The sequence below is a fragment of the Delphinapterus leucas genome, chromosome 7 (assembly GCF_059928025.1).
Source record: "Delphinapterus leucas isolate spDelLeu-1000000601 "Yukka" chromosome 7, BTC_Dleu_Yukka2, whole genome shotgun sequence".
NCBI classification, from domain to species: Eukaryota; Metazoa; Chordata; class Mammalia; order Artiodactyla; family Monodontidae; genus Delphinapterus; species Delphinapterus leucas.
In genome coordinates this window covers 23,702,618-23,719,858 of record NC_143135.1, presented here as the reverse complement: position 1 = coordinate 23,719,858, position 17,241 = coordinate 23,702,618, and the positions used below count along the sequence as shown (strand labels likewise).

Here is a 17,241-nt window from a genome sequence, read left to right as displayed (position 1 = left end):
AAGGGAAGTATTTGAGCCAGTTGAAATATAAGATGAAACTCTCCTTAAGGTTATGACTTTACCGTTCTGATTGTTTGGGACATTCTTTGGGGAACTATAGTATTTTGAGTTGCTTCTCACAAAAGAGAGCTGGGTTGGACCAGAAGGCTATAAAATCATTTGAGAAACAAATAATATACTCTTGACTAAAATGTTAATTCCTTATTCAGTCTGGGAGTGAATGGAATGTCCTGCACTTAATGAAATAAAAGTGTTTGATTTAGATCTCTTACCAGTTTAATCTTTCATTCATAACCCACCTTTCCCCTCCTTATTTAAAGAAGTGGGGATAATTGAGAGAAAAACAGTCATAAGGGCATGCAAAGAATGTCTGTTGCTCCCTTCCACAAATATTCACTGAACACGCATGTGCCAGACGCTGAGAATAAGCCCTCCCTGAGCGGTATGTGTATCACCTTTGGACCTCAGCTTCTAACAATCACATTATAGGGATCATATTCTTCTTTAACAACAACAAAAACAACAACAACTAACTAGGAGATACAGACTTCCACCAGCTACCTGTCCCCCCACCTCTAAATCAGGTTTTGCTCATCTTTTTGGTGTGTATAGTAGTAAAAAAAAAAACAATACAGTCGGAGACAGGCTGTACTACAGCACAGCTTAAATGACTTACCTGCATTACAATTACCACGAGGGTAGCTAAGTGAGGGGTGTTTAGGAAAGGAACTTTATAGTTTGAATGCACTTCTAGTATATGATAGGCACTGTGGTAAGAAGTTTACATCCTTTCTCTTAAATTCTACATATTTATTATTCCTATCTGAGCTTAACTTCCTCATCTAAAACAATGGGATAATACTTCGAAACCCTCTCAGGAGGATTAAATGGGACTTATAGAAAGGAAGGTAATTAATATTTATTGAATAACTACTATGGGTCAAGCCCTGCGGTTTGTTCCTTCACATACTTTATCTCTTTCATTAGCTCCATCTTAAGAATGAGGAAAATGAGGTTAAGCAGAAGTGACCAAAGCTATTTTTCCCCAGTAGACGAACCTTCACCAAGAACCCAGAAAACACATATTTACGAAGTGCTTACAATGTGTCAGGCATTTTTCTTGGTTGTAGTGAACAAGACAGAGGTCTGTCTCAAAGAGGTTTGGCATACTCATTCAGAAAATGTTTGGGGGTGAGAGGGGGCAGATAATGGCTCACACAGAAGAAAAATCAGTGGCACTGTTTTGGGCCAAGGTACGTTTCAGATGCCTATTAGACATCCAACGGGTGAGGCTAGGAGGTGGAGAGATACGTCTGGAATGTAAGGGAGACATCTGGGCTAGAGATAAAACACTGTGAGTCATCAGCACATAGATAATGTTTAAAGCTATGATGCTGAATGAGATTTCCTGGGAAAAAAGTGTAGGTGGAGAACACCGTTGAGGGCAGAGAGTCCCGAGGCCCTCCGACAATTAGTCATCTGACAGACGAAAAGTATTCAAGAACCACAGAAGTGACCAATGACGTAAGTAGAAAATCGCATGAGTTCAGGGTCATGGAAGCCTAGAGAAAAGTTTCAAGGAGGGAGTCATCACCAGTGAAGCTACCGTAAAGGCGCATAAAATACAGAGAACTTGCCATTCATTTTGCCTTTCACTGAACAGGTATTTATTGAGTACCAACTCCGTACTAGATACTGCTCAAGGGACTAGATACTGCTCAAGGGACTAGATACTGCTCAAGGGACTAGAGATACACCTGTGAACAAAACAGAGGAAAATCCCTGTCCTCATGGGTTTCACATTCTAGTGAGGGGGAAAAAGATAAACAATTAAATTATAGTATGCTAGTTCATTCTGAGCCCTTTACAGGAAACGCAAGCAGAGGCGAGCGCTCTGGGTACGGAGAGTGAGGCTGCAATGTCAAATAAGCACAGTCAGGCCCTGGACCGGGAGCTGGCACCTGTCTGTTGTTACATCAAGGAAGTAAGCTTCCCTTTGCTTCTGAACGGCACTCGGTCTCCTTCAATTGACTTGAAGGACACCGGGGTTGGGGGGAGCGGGCGGCGTGTGTGGAGTGGGGAAGGACCCTTACTGGGGCCCTACTTGAAGGATTCAAACTTAGCAAATGGATTCTTGCCTAGAGTGCTGGGAGGGCAAGCCCTCCTCGTTGTGTCGCTGGCAGTCAGAGGAGGATCTAATTCACACAAGGAAGACCTTTAGAAGATAACCGTGGAGCCACACATGGGAAGAGCATCCCAGGGAGAGGGCCCAGCAAGGGCAAAGACTCCGAAGTTACGGAGCATTTAAAAAAATTAAAAATAAAAAAATAAAATAAAATAATCAGGGAAGACAGCACAGAAGTGATCTGTGAAGTCCTGAACGAGCAGAGGGAATGAGCAAGGCAGGTGTCTGGAGGAAGAGGTTTAAAGAGGGAAGAGCACGTGTGAAAGTGCCTGGAAACTTGTAAAGACTCGGGAGGATGCCAGAGCAGCTGCGGCAGAGTAGGTGAGGAGGAGGGTGACTGAATGAGGCGAGAGGGGATCGGAGCCTTCATCGTGAGACAGGAAGCCTGGGTTTTGAGCAGAGGAGTGCCATGCAGGCTACTGTGTTGAGCAGACACTGTTGGGACCAGGGATGAGAGTGGGGAGCAAAGGCCGAAGCAGGGAAATTAGTTTAGAGGCAATTGCTATAATTTAGGTGAGAAATGGTGGGCCTTGGGCCAGGTGGTAAGTGAATGCAGTGAGAAGTTTAGAGCAGGGGTCCCCAACCCAGGTTCCAGTCCGCAGCCTGTTAGCAACTGGGCCACGCAGCAGGCGGTGAGCGGTGGGCGAGCGATGGAAGCGTCATCTGCCGCGCCCCATCGCTCGCATTACAGCCGCCTGAACCATCTCCCACACCCCGACCTCCTGCCGCCCCCGTCCGTGGAAAAATTGTCTTCCACAAAACCGGTCCTGGTGCCAAAACTGTTGGGGACCACTGGCTTAGAGACTAGTCTCAATGTTAAAGCTGATGGGATTTGCTGATTAGCTGGATGTAGCCTGTGAAAGAAACCGCCAAGCAGGATGCTAAGATTATCTGCCTGGGCGACTGGGAGGATGGAGTTAAGGTGGGGAAGACACCAGGAAACTGGGAATTGTTTTTGGAATTGGGAGATCTACTGCTTAAGGGGAGAGGCTGGCCTCAGTGGGAGTCATGGACAGTTCTTCACGAGAGTATATGCAGGCAGAAGAGGAAGCAAGTTCTTTCTTGGTGGTTTCTATTTTTTTCAGTGACATAGCAGTCAAGGTCATCAGCCAAGAGGGAGTATGCAGGGAGGTGTCTGAAGTTTGAAGAGAGACACAGTTGTCCAGGGGAGGAGGGGAATGAAGAAACCAGTGTAACAAAGTAAAATTCACCAGCAGCATTAGAGGCCCACTTGACCTTGACGTGGTTGTTTCCCTTCAGCCATATTAAGGTGCACAGGTATGGGTTTGGAGTCAGAAGAGAGCTGGAATCATCTGTGACTGACGGTTTGCTGAGTACAATGGAACAAGGAGGAGGGGAAAGACATTTAGTGTCCAAGGAATTCACTCACCTCACTGCCAGGGGTAAGAGAGGAAGTGAAAACAACCACCACTGACAGCTTCAGGGGAAACTGAATTCCCAGGGGAGAGACAGGTTTCACTCAGAGCAGAGAAAGCAAAGGAAGCATTCAAAAGGATAAGGGTGCGGGGGATTTCTTATTCTTGGTAAAGCAGTTTCAGTGGCCGTGATGCCACTGGATCGGAGTGGGTCAAGGAGCAAGGGAGAGAACAGAAGTTGACAGAAAAGCAGATAACTATTTCAAAAAGCTTTGCTCTAAAGGCGCTGGAGTTAGCTGAAGGGTGGCTGAAGGCAAGGTTTCTGTGTGTATTTTAACGTGAAAGGTATTACAGCATGTTTTTATACCAGTGGAAGAGGGTAAAAAATTAACAATGCAAGAAAGAAATGGGATAAATGTGGGGATCTTTGCAGAAAGCAAAGCCCTTGAGAAGGTCGGCGGACATTGGATCCAAGGCATAAGTGGAAGAATGAACCTAGAATTCGGCAGAAGGAAAAAGGCAAAGAAAGCTGAAGGCAGGAAGGTTGATGGAAACGTGAAATGGGAAGATTTGTTAGTTCTTGGGAATGAATCTACTTATTTCTGAAAGTATGAGGAGGTTACCATCTGAGAAGTGATGGGAGGAGGAAGATTGGGTATTTGATGTCAGATAAAGAAAGCTGTGGGGAGAAATGGTCACCAGGCAGGGAAAACGAACTTACTAGGGAAGTGTAGTAGGTTTGTTTGACAGCATGGAGTGCCCACCTGAGAGGTGTGGTCATAAATCTGAAGTGAGATCAGTCAACACAGTTGTGTACTTTTTCCCATCAGGCCTGGCTGCTTTGGTACAGGTGCCAAGTAACTGGCTCACAAGGACTGTGGGTTTTGCCAGGTGAGTATGATGGGGAGGGGGGTAAGATACAAGGGGGTTAGGATGTTTCCAATAAAGTGGTGAAAATGCTGGGCTTTTCATGCTGCTTCCTTCATAAGGAAGGAAGCAAGGATATGAAAGGAGTCATGGACAATGACAAATGGTAAGATCAAGGGACTAGAAGTCTGGATGAGGTTAAAGACTTGCTGGAGTGAAAGAACTGGGGTAAATGAACTCAAATGGTTCAAGACGATAAACCGAGAGGCGGGTGTATGAGGTTATAATTTAGAAGATGGTGTATTAGTTTCTCTCCCAATTAAATAAAAGCATTAACCAAATAAAACCTTAAGATCAAGATGGTGTTGCTTTCGGCTACATTAAAAAAAAAAACACTTTCAGATTACATCTCTGGGTTGGTCACAGTTTATTTGGCTAGGAGGGTTTGAGTTAATATCACTTGATTTGAATTTTACAACAGATCCCAATATAAGATGAGTGCCCTGTGTTACAATATAGGCAAGCACTACAGCGTATAGGGGAAATCTATAAAATTGTTTTGACATCAACATTGAGGGATATATATGTCTTTGACTTTTCATGTAAATTTATGATACCAATATTAAAATAAGAAAATGCTCATTCTGTAATTAAGTAGACATTTTCCAATGAATTCTATTATCCTAACAACTTTAAAGAGTAATAGGAATTCTCTGGGAGTATATATAAAAAATTAAAGGAAAATATTTTGCTGTTAAGGGGTTTAGAAATAAACACAAAAAACATTCACTATAAAATTATTCCATCGTATTGCCATTTAAAATACAAGAATATAAGCAAATATCATCCAGTTGTCAGAAGATCTGCAGCATTTAGTGACAAATCAATAGCTTCATGGAAATTTTCAATTCATTAAAAAACATACCTGAGTCATTTAAGTAATAATTAAGATGAGCTTTGTCTCTACGTATAATAAACTTCCACTTGGCTTATACAATTCCATTTTCTCCAACGGGAAGCTGTGTAGGATCCAGTCCTACCTTCTTCATTGATACGGCAACATCAAATAAATAGTCATAACACTCACACCTGTTAAAAGCAAAAAGCACTAAAAGTGTTCAGTGAAAAGAGAGTTCTCCAATCCTAACAATCACATTTTTCCTCTGCATCAAGTTAACCCTGTTCCTAGCAGATTTTTTTTTCTTTCCTCAATTCTAGGCAAAGTTTCTCTTAGTTTGTCTCCAACATTATTAAAACACGGAATCATACTGAATCATGCCACCATACTATGCACTTCTCAGGAAATAAAAGGGAGTTTAAAATATGCTACTTATGTAAATTTAAAATTTTTATTATGTGCCATTTTTTGAAATAAATACAGCAAATCTTAATGCAACTTGGGTTAGCTTTATTCTAGCCCTCAACTCAGAGAACAAGATCTGTATCTCCTTCTTTGTATCAAAGAGCATAGTGCCTTGCCAAATAACAGCTCATCTGAAAAATATTTCTTAACAAAAGAATATATAATACAAATAAAATATCTAGAAATAATTAATGAAAAACTATTTAAATTTAAACCAATTTGACCAGTAACACACAAAAAAACCATACTCCGTTTTCAATCATAAAACACATTTCATTCTCTTTTAGAGTGTGGTGACTTGCCCCAGACGTTCTTTGGTTTCGGTGTACACTTACATGCTTTTAGCCTTCTCCCACGTCTCTCCCCAGACGTAGACTCCATGCCGTCTGACTAGTACTGCACAGGAGTCTGGGTAATCATTCATTGCTCGGGCCATTCGCTCTTCGAGGTCTTTCTCCTCAGGTGTATTCTCAATAATGGGTACTACTAACATATCATCATATCTATTAAGACAAAACAAGCCATTTGCTTTCCTTTTTAAAACAAATAAAGGCATTCATATATAAAATTTATATTTTTTTCAAATAACAAGTTAGACGTTCTCTTTATATCTGAAAAGCCACTCCAAATTAGGAACAAGATTTTGCATGTTATTCTGTGTATCTTGTATAAACAACGGTATCAAGAGACGCCTTGGGAATTTGGCAGGCCTTGTTCCAATCCTAAGTATAAGTGGCAGAAATTTGTACAGGATACCAAAACCTAACAAAGAAATTATCAAGATCATACAAGTATTTCCCTGAAGGATAGAGAATCACAGTAGTTTTAACAGGAGATGAGAAATGATAAATTTCAGAATTAGAAGCATAGGAAGGATTAACAATTGAACTACTTATTAAAGCAGGAATTTCCCAACGATACAAAATCATTCTGTTCTATCTCTGCAGGACCCAAAAGTGTCTTGGATAGACAAATAAATAAATGCAGGTGTGGTTTATGGCCCTGGGATAGCAAAAACCTTTTGGAGCTAACTATTAAAGGTATGACAATATTTTCAGAACGTTCTCAAATCTGTGACATTAGAACTTCTTTACCTTATTTTTAGTAAGTACATGTGATGAAATCAGAATATGCATTTTTCATTTTTGTTTCTGCAGTAATATTTAAGCAAATAGCTTGTTACCGGTAAAACTATGTCTATTTGTGAGGTCATTTACAACCAATCAAAACTCAGACATGTTTTCCTTTTAACATGAATTTCTCTTGCCTTGTTAATGTTACATCTGCTTTTCAACTACCTCTGTGATGGCTAAACTTAACCAAAATAAGTTCTATCCATATATTATCAGAAGTTACTACTTCAGGGAAGGTACAGACTGAGTAGCTGTCATGTGATAAAGAACCTGGCCAACCATGATCAGGAACAGTACGAGGTTGCCCATTACTTCACTTAAGTAAAATAGAGGTAATTATAAAATATCCTTAAATGTGGAAGGAATAAATTGCTAGTCCCAAATCTTTCCTAGTATTGGCCAGGAGAACCACAAACTTATATTTTCCTCTACCATATACCGAACAGTCAGAAATATCTCCAGGTGCAAAATAATTCACAGCAAAATAAGACCTGAGGAACAGAGCCAGGGTAGTCCTTTGACCATCAAACAGTATTCTTTTCACTCTACCATAGGCATGTTGCATCCAAAAGGTACAACAATTATAGTTAACATGGTAACCTCCCCCGATAAGAATTAGGCATTTGAAAGTTATTATAATTTTTTTTAAGATGGACTTAAAAATTTAAGAAGTAGAATAGAAAATGTAAAAACTCCATTCTTTCTTACTCATCCACCTTTTATTGCCCCTTCTTTTGACTGGACACTTAGGATTCTCCCCAAATACTGATGAAGTATCACTGCCCCTGAGCTGTGATAATGACCCTGTTACTGATTTCCCAGCCAGGTTCAAACAGAATTGCAAAAGCATGTCAAAAAACTTTGTACTCTTTAAATTCTGAGACATTCAAAATAATATATAAAGTGTATACGTTGTGATGCATAACAAATGACATCTTTTCATTCATGGCATTTGTTTTTCCACAAAATTCCAAAGGCTCTCTATTGTGCTCCGCTCCTCTACCCACCGTCTCACACGTTCTTCTGACCTTTTTTTTAATTTTTTTTTGTGGTACTTAGGCCTCTCACTGTTGTGGCCTCTCCCGTTGCGGAGCACAGGCTCCGGACGCGCAGGCTCAGCGGCCATGGCTCAGGGGCCCAGCCGCTCCGCGGCATGCGGGATCTTCCAGAACCGGGACACAAACCTGTGTCCCCTGCATCGGCAGGCAGACTCTCAACCACTGCGCCACCAGGGAAGCCCCTTCTGACCTATTTTTATTTCTTCACCGAAGCAATCAAATGCCGATGAAACTGATAGCACACATAATGCCTCTCCTTCAAGACCCAGATATGGAAAAAGGCAATATGCGGCTATGCTTTTTCTAGTATGTACACTTTCATAATTTAAATATTTAACTTTTGTAAATAGGTGTTTCCCAGTGCTGAGGAATGCTTTAGGCACACAATAAATATTAACTAAAATCAAGTCCAATTAACTTCTCAGCACACTAGTTTAAACACATACAGTCTATTATGTGCAGTAACAGTAAGATATTGCTGTAAGAACACTTTAGAAAAACTGGCACCCTTTTCCTCTAAACAAGGCAAAGTGGATTCAGCCCCTTTAGGAAATTGGGAAGGGTGAAGGCTCAGGAACAAGAATGCCTGTACATTCAAACAAAATGCCGAGCCTGTCCCTGAGCCCTGGGAACGTGTTTCTTCATGTCACTACTCTAGATTGACGAATAATTGCTACATTTTTGTGGGCTGGTGGGTTTAGCTGATTTTATCCAGAAGGCCTCTATTCTATACTATCTATGCCAGTTTCCACACTGAAAAATTATAAACGTATAGAGATCTACTTAATTAAAATAATTATAAAACTTTTTTAAAAATGAAAATATTCCAGAAATACTACATGAGATCAAAATGAAGCATAAGATTTAGTCAGAGCTGAAACTTCCTGAAGACAAAGTGAAGGTGAGGAGAGCTTGCTCTTGGGGTTCTTCAATAAAGGAACACACTCTTTCCAGCTCTGTAGATATCTCAGCCAGGATTTCTGCATTTTACTCTGACAAACATTTAATTATTCATGTTGGCAATAATTTACCAAGGCTGGGTTGGGGACGGGGAAAAGCAGGGGAGGCATCTGATCTGTGTCACTGAGAATGGATCTGGAAGTATAATATTAAGGGGGGTACTATCTAACACAGATCTACAACATCTCATTAAATACATAAAAAGATCAGTATCCTGTTTATTACAAGAAGGAGAAATACTGTTCAAATTATTCTTTTTTTTTTTTTTTTTGCGGTACACGGGCTTCTCACTGTTGTGGCCTCTCCCGTTGTGCAGCACAGGCTCCGGACGCGCAGGCTCAGCAGCCATGGCTCATGGGCCCAGCCGCTCCACGGCATGTGGGATCTTTCCAGACTGGGGCACGAACCCGTGCCCCCTGCATCGGCAGGTGGACTCTCAACCACTGCGCCACCAGGGAAGCCCTGTTCAAATAATTTAAGCAAAAAATAGGGGAAAATACCTGTAATACCCTCCCGAGATACATTTCTTTATTCCTTTGATCATCTCTTGATGTGTAATTTTAAACTCCCTTCCTGGGAAAAGAAGGGTGGCCATGACAGCAGCTTTAGAGTGGGTATGAATCACAGCACCTGCTCCTGGAGGGGGAAGAATACAGTTACATGCTCAGTGAAAACTAAATTGCACCTTTTAAAGAAAAAAATATATACACATAAACACACACACTTATTTGTATATGGCTTTGGACTCGTTTTTCTTGGCATGGAATAATAAGTTGGCAGCGGGTAGGAGGAGAGAAAGGAAGAGAGGAAAGAGAACTACTGATAGAGAAGTCAGAAAGCACAAGGAAAAAAATTAAGCTTTATCCAGCATCAGGACAACGCACGATACTTTATACAAGCTCAAGAAATATCCTTTACATGGTCTGAAGTACAACTATAATGACTGTGGAGACCATAATCATAATGCTACTACCACTCCATTAGGGATTCCTACGTGCCAGGCACTGGGCAAATCCCCTTTATAGATGTTATCGCTTCGTATCATCACAACAACCATCTCCCCCATTTAATGGTCAAGGACATGAGGCTCAGAGATGTTAAATAATTTGTCCATGGTTATTTAACTACGTTGTCCAACTAGACAGTAGTTGAAGAACTTGGATTTGAACCCAGTTTAGTCTGTCCCTTAATCATCAAGATACGCTTCATAGTGTAGGCCATATCTTAGTAACATAAGGGGATGGTAGGAATTTTAAGATATAGATGCAAGGGATTTACCTAAAAAAGAATTTGTATGCTATAAAACTCAGTAATGGCTACTTTTGCAATGGGAAGTTTCTTTAGCTTTTTGCTAGGAAAGATTCTTCATGCTGTTAGAATCTGTTGCTGAAGTTTCATCCTTTCAGTAGTAGCTGATAATGTCTGGGAACAGCACATGGCATGATTACTAACTCTATATTGATTTTATTCAGGGGCTATGCTAAAGCATGGTCCTAATGACTTCATTGCTAAGGCTGAGCCAGTACTTCAGTTATACTTTCCTATTTTTACATTGTCCTCTAGGTTCAACCTTTCCAGGTTGGTTTTCTACCACAATTTCTGGGAATTAAAGTAAGAGTCCTATTTTTATCATAAAGTAAATTTTTCAAAAAAGAGGATCACTCCTACTGAAGTGAAGAAAAGGGCATGATTTTCCCTCATTTGTATTTTGATTAACTTCTACTACAAGTTCCCAGAGATATAACTCTGAACTAAGAGTAGGAATTGGATTGTAAATATAATATTTCGTTGGCTAACTTGACAATCTAGTGGAATCATATTGATCTAGGTTGGAATTCTGGCCCCAATACTCACTGGCTGTTTATTTTGGGAAAATCTTCCCAGAGCCTCTGTCCTCTCATATATAAAATGAGGTAATAATGGACCTCCCACAGAGGCTGATGTGAGGACTGAATGAGTTAACATATTTAAAGTCCTTGCACATAGCAGGTATTCAAGAACTGTGAACTACAACAACAATTGCCATTATTTATAGGACCCTACTCTGCAAATATTCTTTACGTTGAATACATTTTCTGCCTACCTCTCATTGTGTAAGCATTCATGAAAAGAGGAGTACACTGGCTTTTTTTAAGATTCTTATATGGTGGAGGTCCACTTATGTCCTGTTCATTGATGTCACAAACAAACATGTCTTCAGGCTATTTAGAGGGGGAAAAAGAAAAAAAGAAGGCTTATACAATATCAATTAGAAATGTCCCCTTTCTTGTGTGTGTGTGTGTGTATATATATATATACACACATATACACAATTCCATTTATATATAGTATATATAAACAGTGCTAATATATATACATATTTAACTCATATTTTAAATATTTATATAATTATAGTTTCTCTCTCAAAATTTTTTAGCCATTTTGAAAAATAAAAAAATGTTTTCTACTAATAAAAATCATCTCAAGAAAGTTAAAAAAATCGACCTTTAGAATTTGAAGAAAAAAGTGATATGGAAAATTTAATAGGCATGTAATGATGTTGATGTCATTTCATCAACTTAGTTTCTCAGCTTTGCCATGTAATTTCACAACTATATTTCAGAGAGACGATATATAATCATCATTTTAGAATGGGTGTTATAATTTTTTTCACATTTCATAATATAAGAGGAAAAATACAGAGTAAAATTTTCTTATCCCTTGAGAAACTTAACTGGTACTCAGAAATGTTAATCTCGATGACGTACTCTATTTTTAAAGTTCTAAGGAATTATGTAGATCCACAGGTTTTTCCTAGTAATACATGCATATCTCTGACTTGTAACTTTCGTTTACCAGGGTTTACTACAAACTACAATATAAATGTTTTATTAATGAAGCACTATGCCTTAGACAGAATTCAGTATTATGTGCTTGTTTTAACTCTATTCTGGGTTTATTCTAGCATTAATACAGAATGGGTCTTCTCAAAATGTTGATACAAAGTTTTATAACTTTAAATTGAAAGAGCTTTGCCATTATTAAATATGAATCAGTTTGGTCCATTTGAGACCACCAATCTGATTACCCTATTAGCCTGATAAAGATGGTGTTATAATGCTGCAAAGTTAGAATCATTTTTTATTATGACTTAAGATTGCACTATTCACTTTTGCCCTCTAGAGGCTGAATGAGAATTCAAAACACCTGATTGCAAGCAGGATACTTACCACCTTAAAAAATTTAATAGTTACTTAACAAATGTTTGTTGATTAGTTATTTAAATCATCACAATATAACCTCCCTTCAAAACTAAGATTTCTTTTAATATTAATTACATTTCACAAAACAATAATCAAGTAGAGAAGAACAGACATTTGGGTTTAAGAAGTATCCCTTTACCATACCTGAATGCGTTCCTTTTGCACTCCTGAAGGAGCAATGTAGATTTCATTGCTGGTAACACAAAATACAGAAATTGGTATTTATTTAACTCTAACGTTCTGCTTTTGCAAAAAGAAAAGTGTACCCTTGCAGTCCAATCATTAATGATCTTTATAAATCAAGTCATACAAATAGCTGCTTTATTTAATTAATGGTGTAGGCTGTATAGAAAGAATACCAAATTAATTTCTTTATAATGCTGGTGACACAGTAAAATGTTGATAGTTGCTTTTGTTACATTTTCATATATATTTCTTTATTTCCTTTTATGGTGCAAAATCAATGGTAACCAGGTTTTTATCTGGTTAGGGGAAATACAAATCTGAAAACATAAGTCTTTAGCATCTTTAAGCATGAATAAGCAGAGTTTATCTTACTATACATGGAACACAGTTATTCTAAAGTCCAATCAGGGGAAATATGCTCACTTGGAGTAGATCTCTGCTCCAAGAAATCAGGGTTAATTTTATTGTTTGAAATGCTCTTATTATAAAACATGACGCTCAGAGACCTCTGCTGGATGGTTTGTTAAATTACAGCATTAACACTGGGCTACTTTTTGGGTGGAACAGTATATGCTTCCTAATTGAAAAACACTTCTATCTTGTGAAAATATTTGGTAACAAAGCCAGAACAATTGCAGAAAGTTAGAAATATAAAAGGCATGGCTACATCTGGAGATCTCTGTGTTACACAGCACATTGTGCTAAGGGAGATGCTATAACACTACCACTTACCACAAGGTGCTTTCAAACTTGCTCCGGAAATTAATCTAAAATCTTCTCTAAATTCTCTCCACCCTCAACAAAGGTCCTTTGGCTCATGTATCAGTTTCAGTTGCTGACAGAGGGCGTTAAAGAACTGCCACATAATGCAAATGAAGGAAATACCAGCACCTGCACGCTCCAGCTTCTGCCACTGAGGCATGGACGTAGGGACACGAATAAATATTGACTGCTTCCCAGTGAAAATGAGGATGACTGCCTATATTGAATTGAGCTGTCAAAGTTGGGGTTACTAATAAACCTATAGACTTGGAACTGAAAAAAATTTAAGAAAGTTCCTTTAAGGATCTACTGGTAAATTAAGGTCTAGAAAATAAATGCCTGATAATGGGAGTGAAATCCAAAGCAGAGTAAGCTTTGTTCAAGCATTCATTTTCACAAAGTACCTATTGCTTTAGAACTTTGTTGCATAAGAAAACCATAAAGTGGCACTCCTCTGGAACCAGTGGTAATGCATAGGGATCATTACTGTTAAAACGGCCCCTTATAAATACCAGGGATCCAAATCTTTCGTCCTCATGTAACATGAAAGAGACTCTAGAATCATGTGTGGTACCTAGTCCAGTCACCTCCGCTGGTAAGTGGACTTGTAGGTCTTCTTGTGTGCGGAGATATTTATGCAGTCCTGGGAACAGACTCAAATAAAGTTCGAAACAGTCTGCTGGTAAATAAACTCCACCTACGAAGTGGGAAAACCCAGGGATTTTATTCAGTTTGTTCAAATAATTTGGTATGCTAAATGTCTTTTCTTTTTTTTTTTTTGGCCATGCCGCATGGCTTGTGTGATCTTAGCTCCCCGACCAGGGATTGAACCTGTGCCCTCAGCAGTGAAATTGTGGAGTCCTAACCATTGGACCGCTAGGAAATTCCCTGGTATGCTAAACCTATTTTTATTACTGCTTTTAAAAAATGGAAATCAGTTTAGACTTTGATCAACTTTGAGTAATTAAAAGATTAGCTAAATAGGTTTTAGAAAAAAGTATACCTACAAAGAAGGAGATACGTGGATAAAAATATTAATACAAAGATGACAGAGCCTTTATTTTAGGAGGGAAACATGCCAAAGACTAAAAGTGAAGTATTTACTTGGTACTGTAAGCCACAAACAAAAGCATTTTGAGTTTCAAGGTATTAAGTTTTAGAATTTATTTTCTCCATACTCCCTGCTCTTTCACAATGTGGTGAGCAGATGAACAAAACACAAGAGTTTATAATACATGTTCTATTTTTATTTACTTAAAAAAAATCCTTTAACCCTTACTATGATTCAATTATCTTGTCTACAATATAGGTTTATTAATTTTAATTCTAACAGCACACAACAGGATTAGTGTCTCTGACACATAAAAATATAATGCTGTGAAAGACAGGAAACCAGCCTAAGTACAATGGCTGCTTAGTATCCTGGAATTGCCTTGATTACTGTTATTTTCTTGGTCCTCCGTTTCTTCCTTCTGATTTAACTGTTATATGTGTCTTAAGCTATCTTTTTTTTTTTTTTTTTGCGGTACGCAGGCCTCTCACTGCTGTGGCCCCTCCCGCTGCGGAGCACAGGCTCCAGACGCACAGGCTCAGCGGCCATGGCTCACGGGCCCAGACGCTCCGCGGCACGCGGGACCCTCCCGGACCGGGGCACGAACCCGCATCCCCCGCATCGGCAGGCGGACTCCCAACCACTGCGCCACCAGGGAAGCCCAAGCTATCTTTTATTATATACATTTTTGGCACCATACACCAGTAGCATAAGCTAAACTGATAGTAGCCAAACCTTGGAATCAGTAAATAATTTCATATTCCCCAAAGGGCTTATTGCTAGAATTAATTCTGGAAACACAATCTATTGGGTTTGTGCTTCATTCCAAATTTATTCGCTCTAAGCATCAGATAAAGAAAACCAAACTTTCACTAACATGAGAATAATATTGCTGATAAAATTATTGATATGGGTCTATGAAGTCATTTAAATATTAGGGAGAAAATTCAACATGTTACTACAAATTACCCATTCTACTCTGTAAAGCAAAAATTTAGTAAGATTCCAAATACAGTGCCATAAAACTGTGGCTGTTTTCACCTGTGACCTCCAGGAGGCTCCTCACCAATTAAGAAGCTGAGGAAAAAGCATTTTACAAACACAATGCAACTTCCCTATAAATTGACTGTAGTGCCATAAAGCCAATTAATTTTAAGAGGTGCCAGTGAGTGTTTTAGGGTGACCACACATAATTTTAGTGCATGGTTCTACAAAGGATTTTAGTTTTACTAAGAACATAGTCTTTTATGTCTTTATGATCAAAAATATTCCCTCTTGAGATCTGCAATGGTCCCTTACCTGCATTCTATTTTTAACTTAGCTTTTTTTTGAGCCAGTTGGAAAAGTTATTTTAACTCAGTTTGGTAGAAAGCTCTCTTTTGTACATATACAAACTATTTCTGCAAATGCAAAAAAAAAGCAGTTAACTAAAGGCAATGTTTAGAATATAATTTATTATAAGTAATACAGGTGAGAAACCAAATTACTAGGACTCAACTCCTAAATGAATAAATGAAACAACAACAAGTGTTGTTATTATAGGACTTTGCTGTGAACAGATCAACTTGAAAGTTTTGGCAAAATAACTTGAAAACCTGCAAAATGCTGATTGACGCATTAGCACTGGGTTGATGGTAAGAGATGACGCACATGACGGATGTCCCATGTGTTGATACCACGTGGAACAGAACGTTTCCAGACTGAGAGCCTCCCTACACATGAACTGTGACATTCGTTGACTAAGGGCTCTCCTGTCATTTCCCACAGTTTAATTAATATTTCATGAATTCCTTGGTAATTTGAAGCAGACGAAATTTCAATGGCATCATCTTGTGGTATGCCATAAAATCCCCTTTGTTCAAAATGTTCTGATTACATTTTACATTCCGTTCTTTTCTAAACAATTCAACATTACATAAATATTGTAGTAATCCAATTTTGTTAAAGAAAGTGAATTAGGATAAAGAAATAAATCAAGTTACTCAGTTTTTTTTTTTTTTTTTTGCCATGGCTCACAGGCCCAGCCGCTCCGCGGCATGTGGGATCCTCCCAGACCGGGGCACGAACCTGTGTCCCCTGCATCGGCAGGCGGACTCTCAACCACTGTGCCACCAGGGAAGCCTCAAGTTACTCAGTTTTAACATTCAGCCTCCAGACAATATTATTCCCAAAATATTTCAGGAGCAAATACATTAATCCTGTTCCAGAAACACTTAAGAGAGTGAGATTCCACAACCTCTATTTTCATTGTTAGTAGGTTACTTATTTCTTCACCCTCTTAAAGGAAAGACCGTGAGTAAGTCTAAAGAACAATTAACTACTATTCATTCCTTCTGTTTCAAGGCCAGTACCTCTTGTTTTGTCCTGTGAACAACATGGACCTGCAGGTGCTATGTCCATTAATAATGATACATGCATTTAGAAAGGCATATTGCCTTTTTTTGGACTCAAAAAAATGTAATTTTTAGAATTTTAGGTGGTTAGTAATCTATATTTAAGTGACTTTAAGATATGTATCTGAACCTTTGAAACAAATCCTGTCTATCCAGAGGGGACCCTTGGTAGTTCCAGACATATGAACATACCCAGCAACATGTTATTTAACTTTGGTACTCCATGGACTGGGGACCAAATTATTCTGATTAGGAATTATGGTTCTTAAATCCTTAGGTATTTATTATATCTGCAACATCTGCACACTTATTCCATTCAGTTATGCAAATACCTATTTCTCTATTTAGAAACTAAATACCTTCAGTATCATAAAACCGATCATTGGTTGTTCCTTGTACATAATACATGTTAGGCTCTCTGTGGTCTACTTATATGGAGAATTCTCAGAAATGAAATCAGCCAGAAACTTACCCGTGCTTCAAGCTGATTCCTCCTCCAGTCCCAGTGACCCAGCCCAAATGGTAAAACTGTTTGCAGAGCTCTGGGATCAAGTATTTTGGATGTTCCTTGTCCTTAAAAAGAAGATAATGATTTCTAAAATAGACATTATTTTATCAAATGACTATTCTAGATGATATCTCTATTAAGAAACCAATTTAAGGAA

General features: G+C 38.8%; 2 protein-coding genes across 3 annotated transcripts in view; one reads left to right on the top strand and one right to left on the bottom strand.

Annotated features, from left to right (window-relative positions):
• Positions 1-17,241, top strand: part of LOC149748703 (uncharacterized) — a 58,448-nt gene extending 41,207 nt beyond the window's left edge. The window contains exon 3 of one of the 2 annotated variants that reach the window (XM_089914938.1): positions 1-17,241. This exon is cut by the window's left edge and continues 10,426 nt beyond it. The gene's annotated coding sequence lies outside the window, so the exon portion shown is untranslated. The other variant, XM_089914935.1, reaches the window with a different exon arrangement.
• APIP (APAF1 interacting protein) overlaps positions 4,837-17,241 on the bottom strand; it is a 19,839-nt gene continuing 7,434 nt past the window's right edge. The window contains exons 2-7 of the mRNA XM_022583653.2: positions 17,049-17,149; positions 12,329-12,377; positions 11,026-11,143; positions 9,443-9,578; positions 6,127-6,294; positions 4,837-5,517 (exon numbers count right to left, since the gene is read on the bottom strand). Coding sequence (XP_022439361.1) covers positions 5,418-5,517; positions 6,127-6,294; positions 9,443-9,578; positions 11,026-11,143; positions 12,329-12,377; positions 17,049-17,149 — 672 coding nt within the window. The 3' untranslated portion in view covers positions 4,837-5,417. The remainder of the gene's footprint in view (positions 5,518-6,126; positions 6,295-9,442; positions 9,579-11,025; positions 11,144-12,328; positions 12,378-17,048; positions 17,150-17,241) is intronic.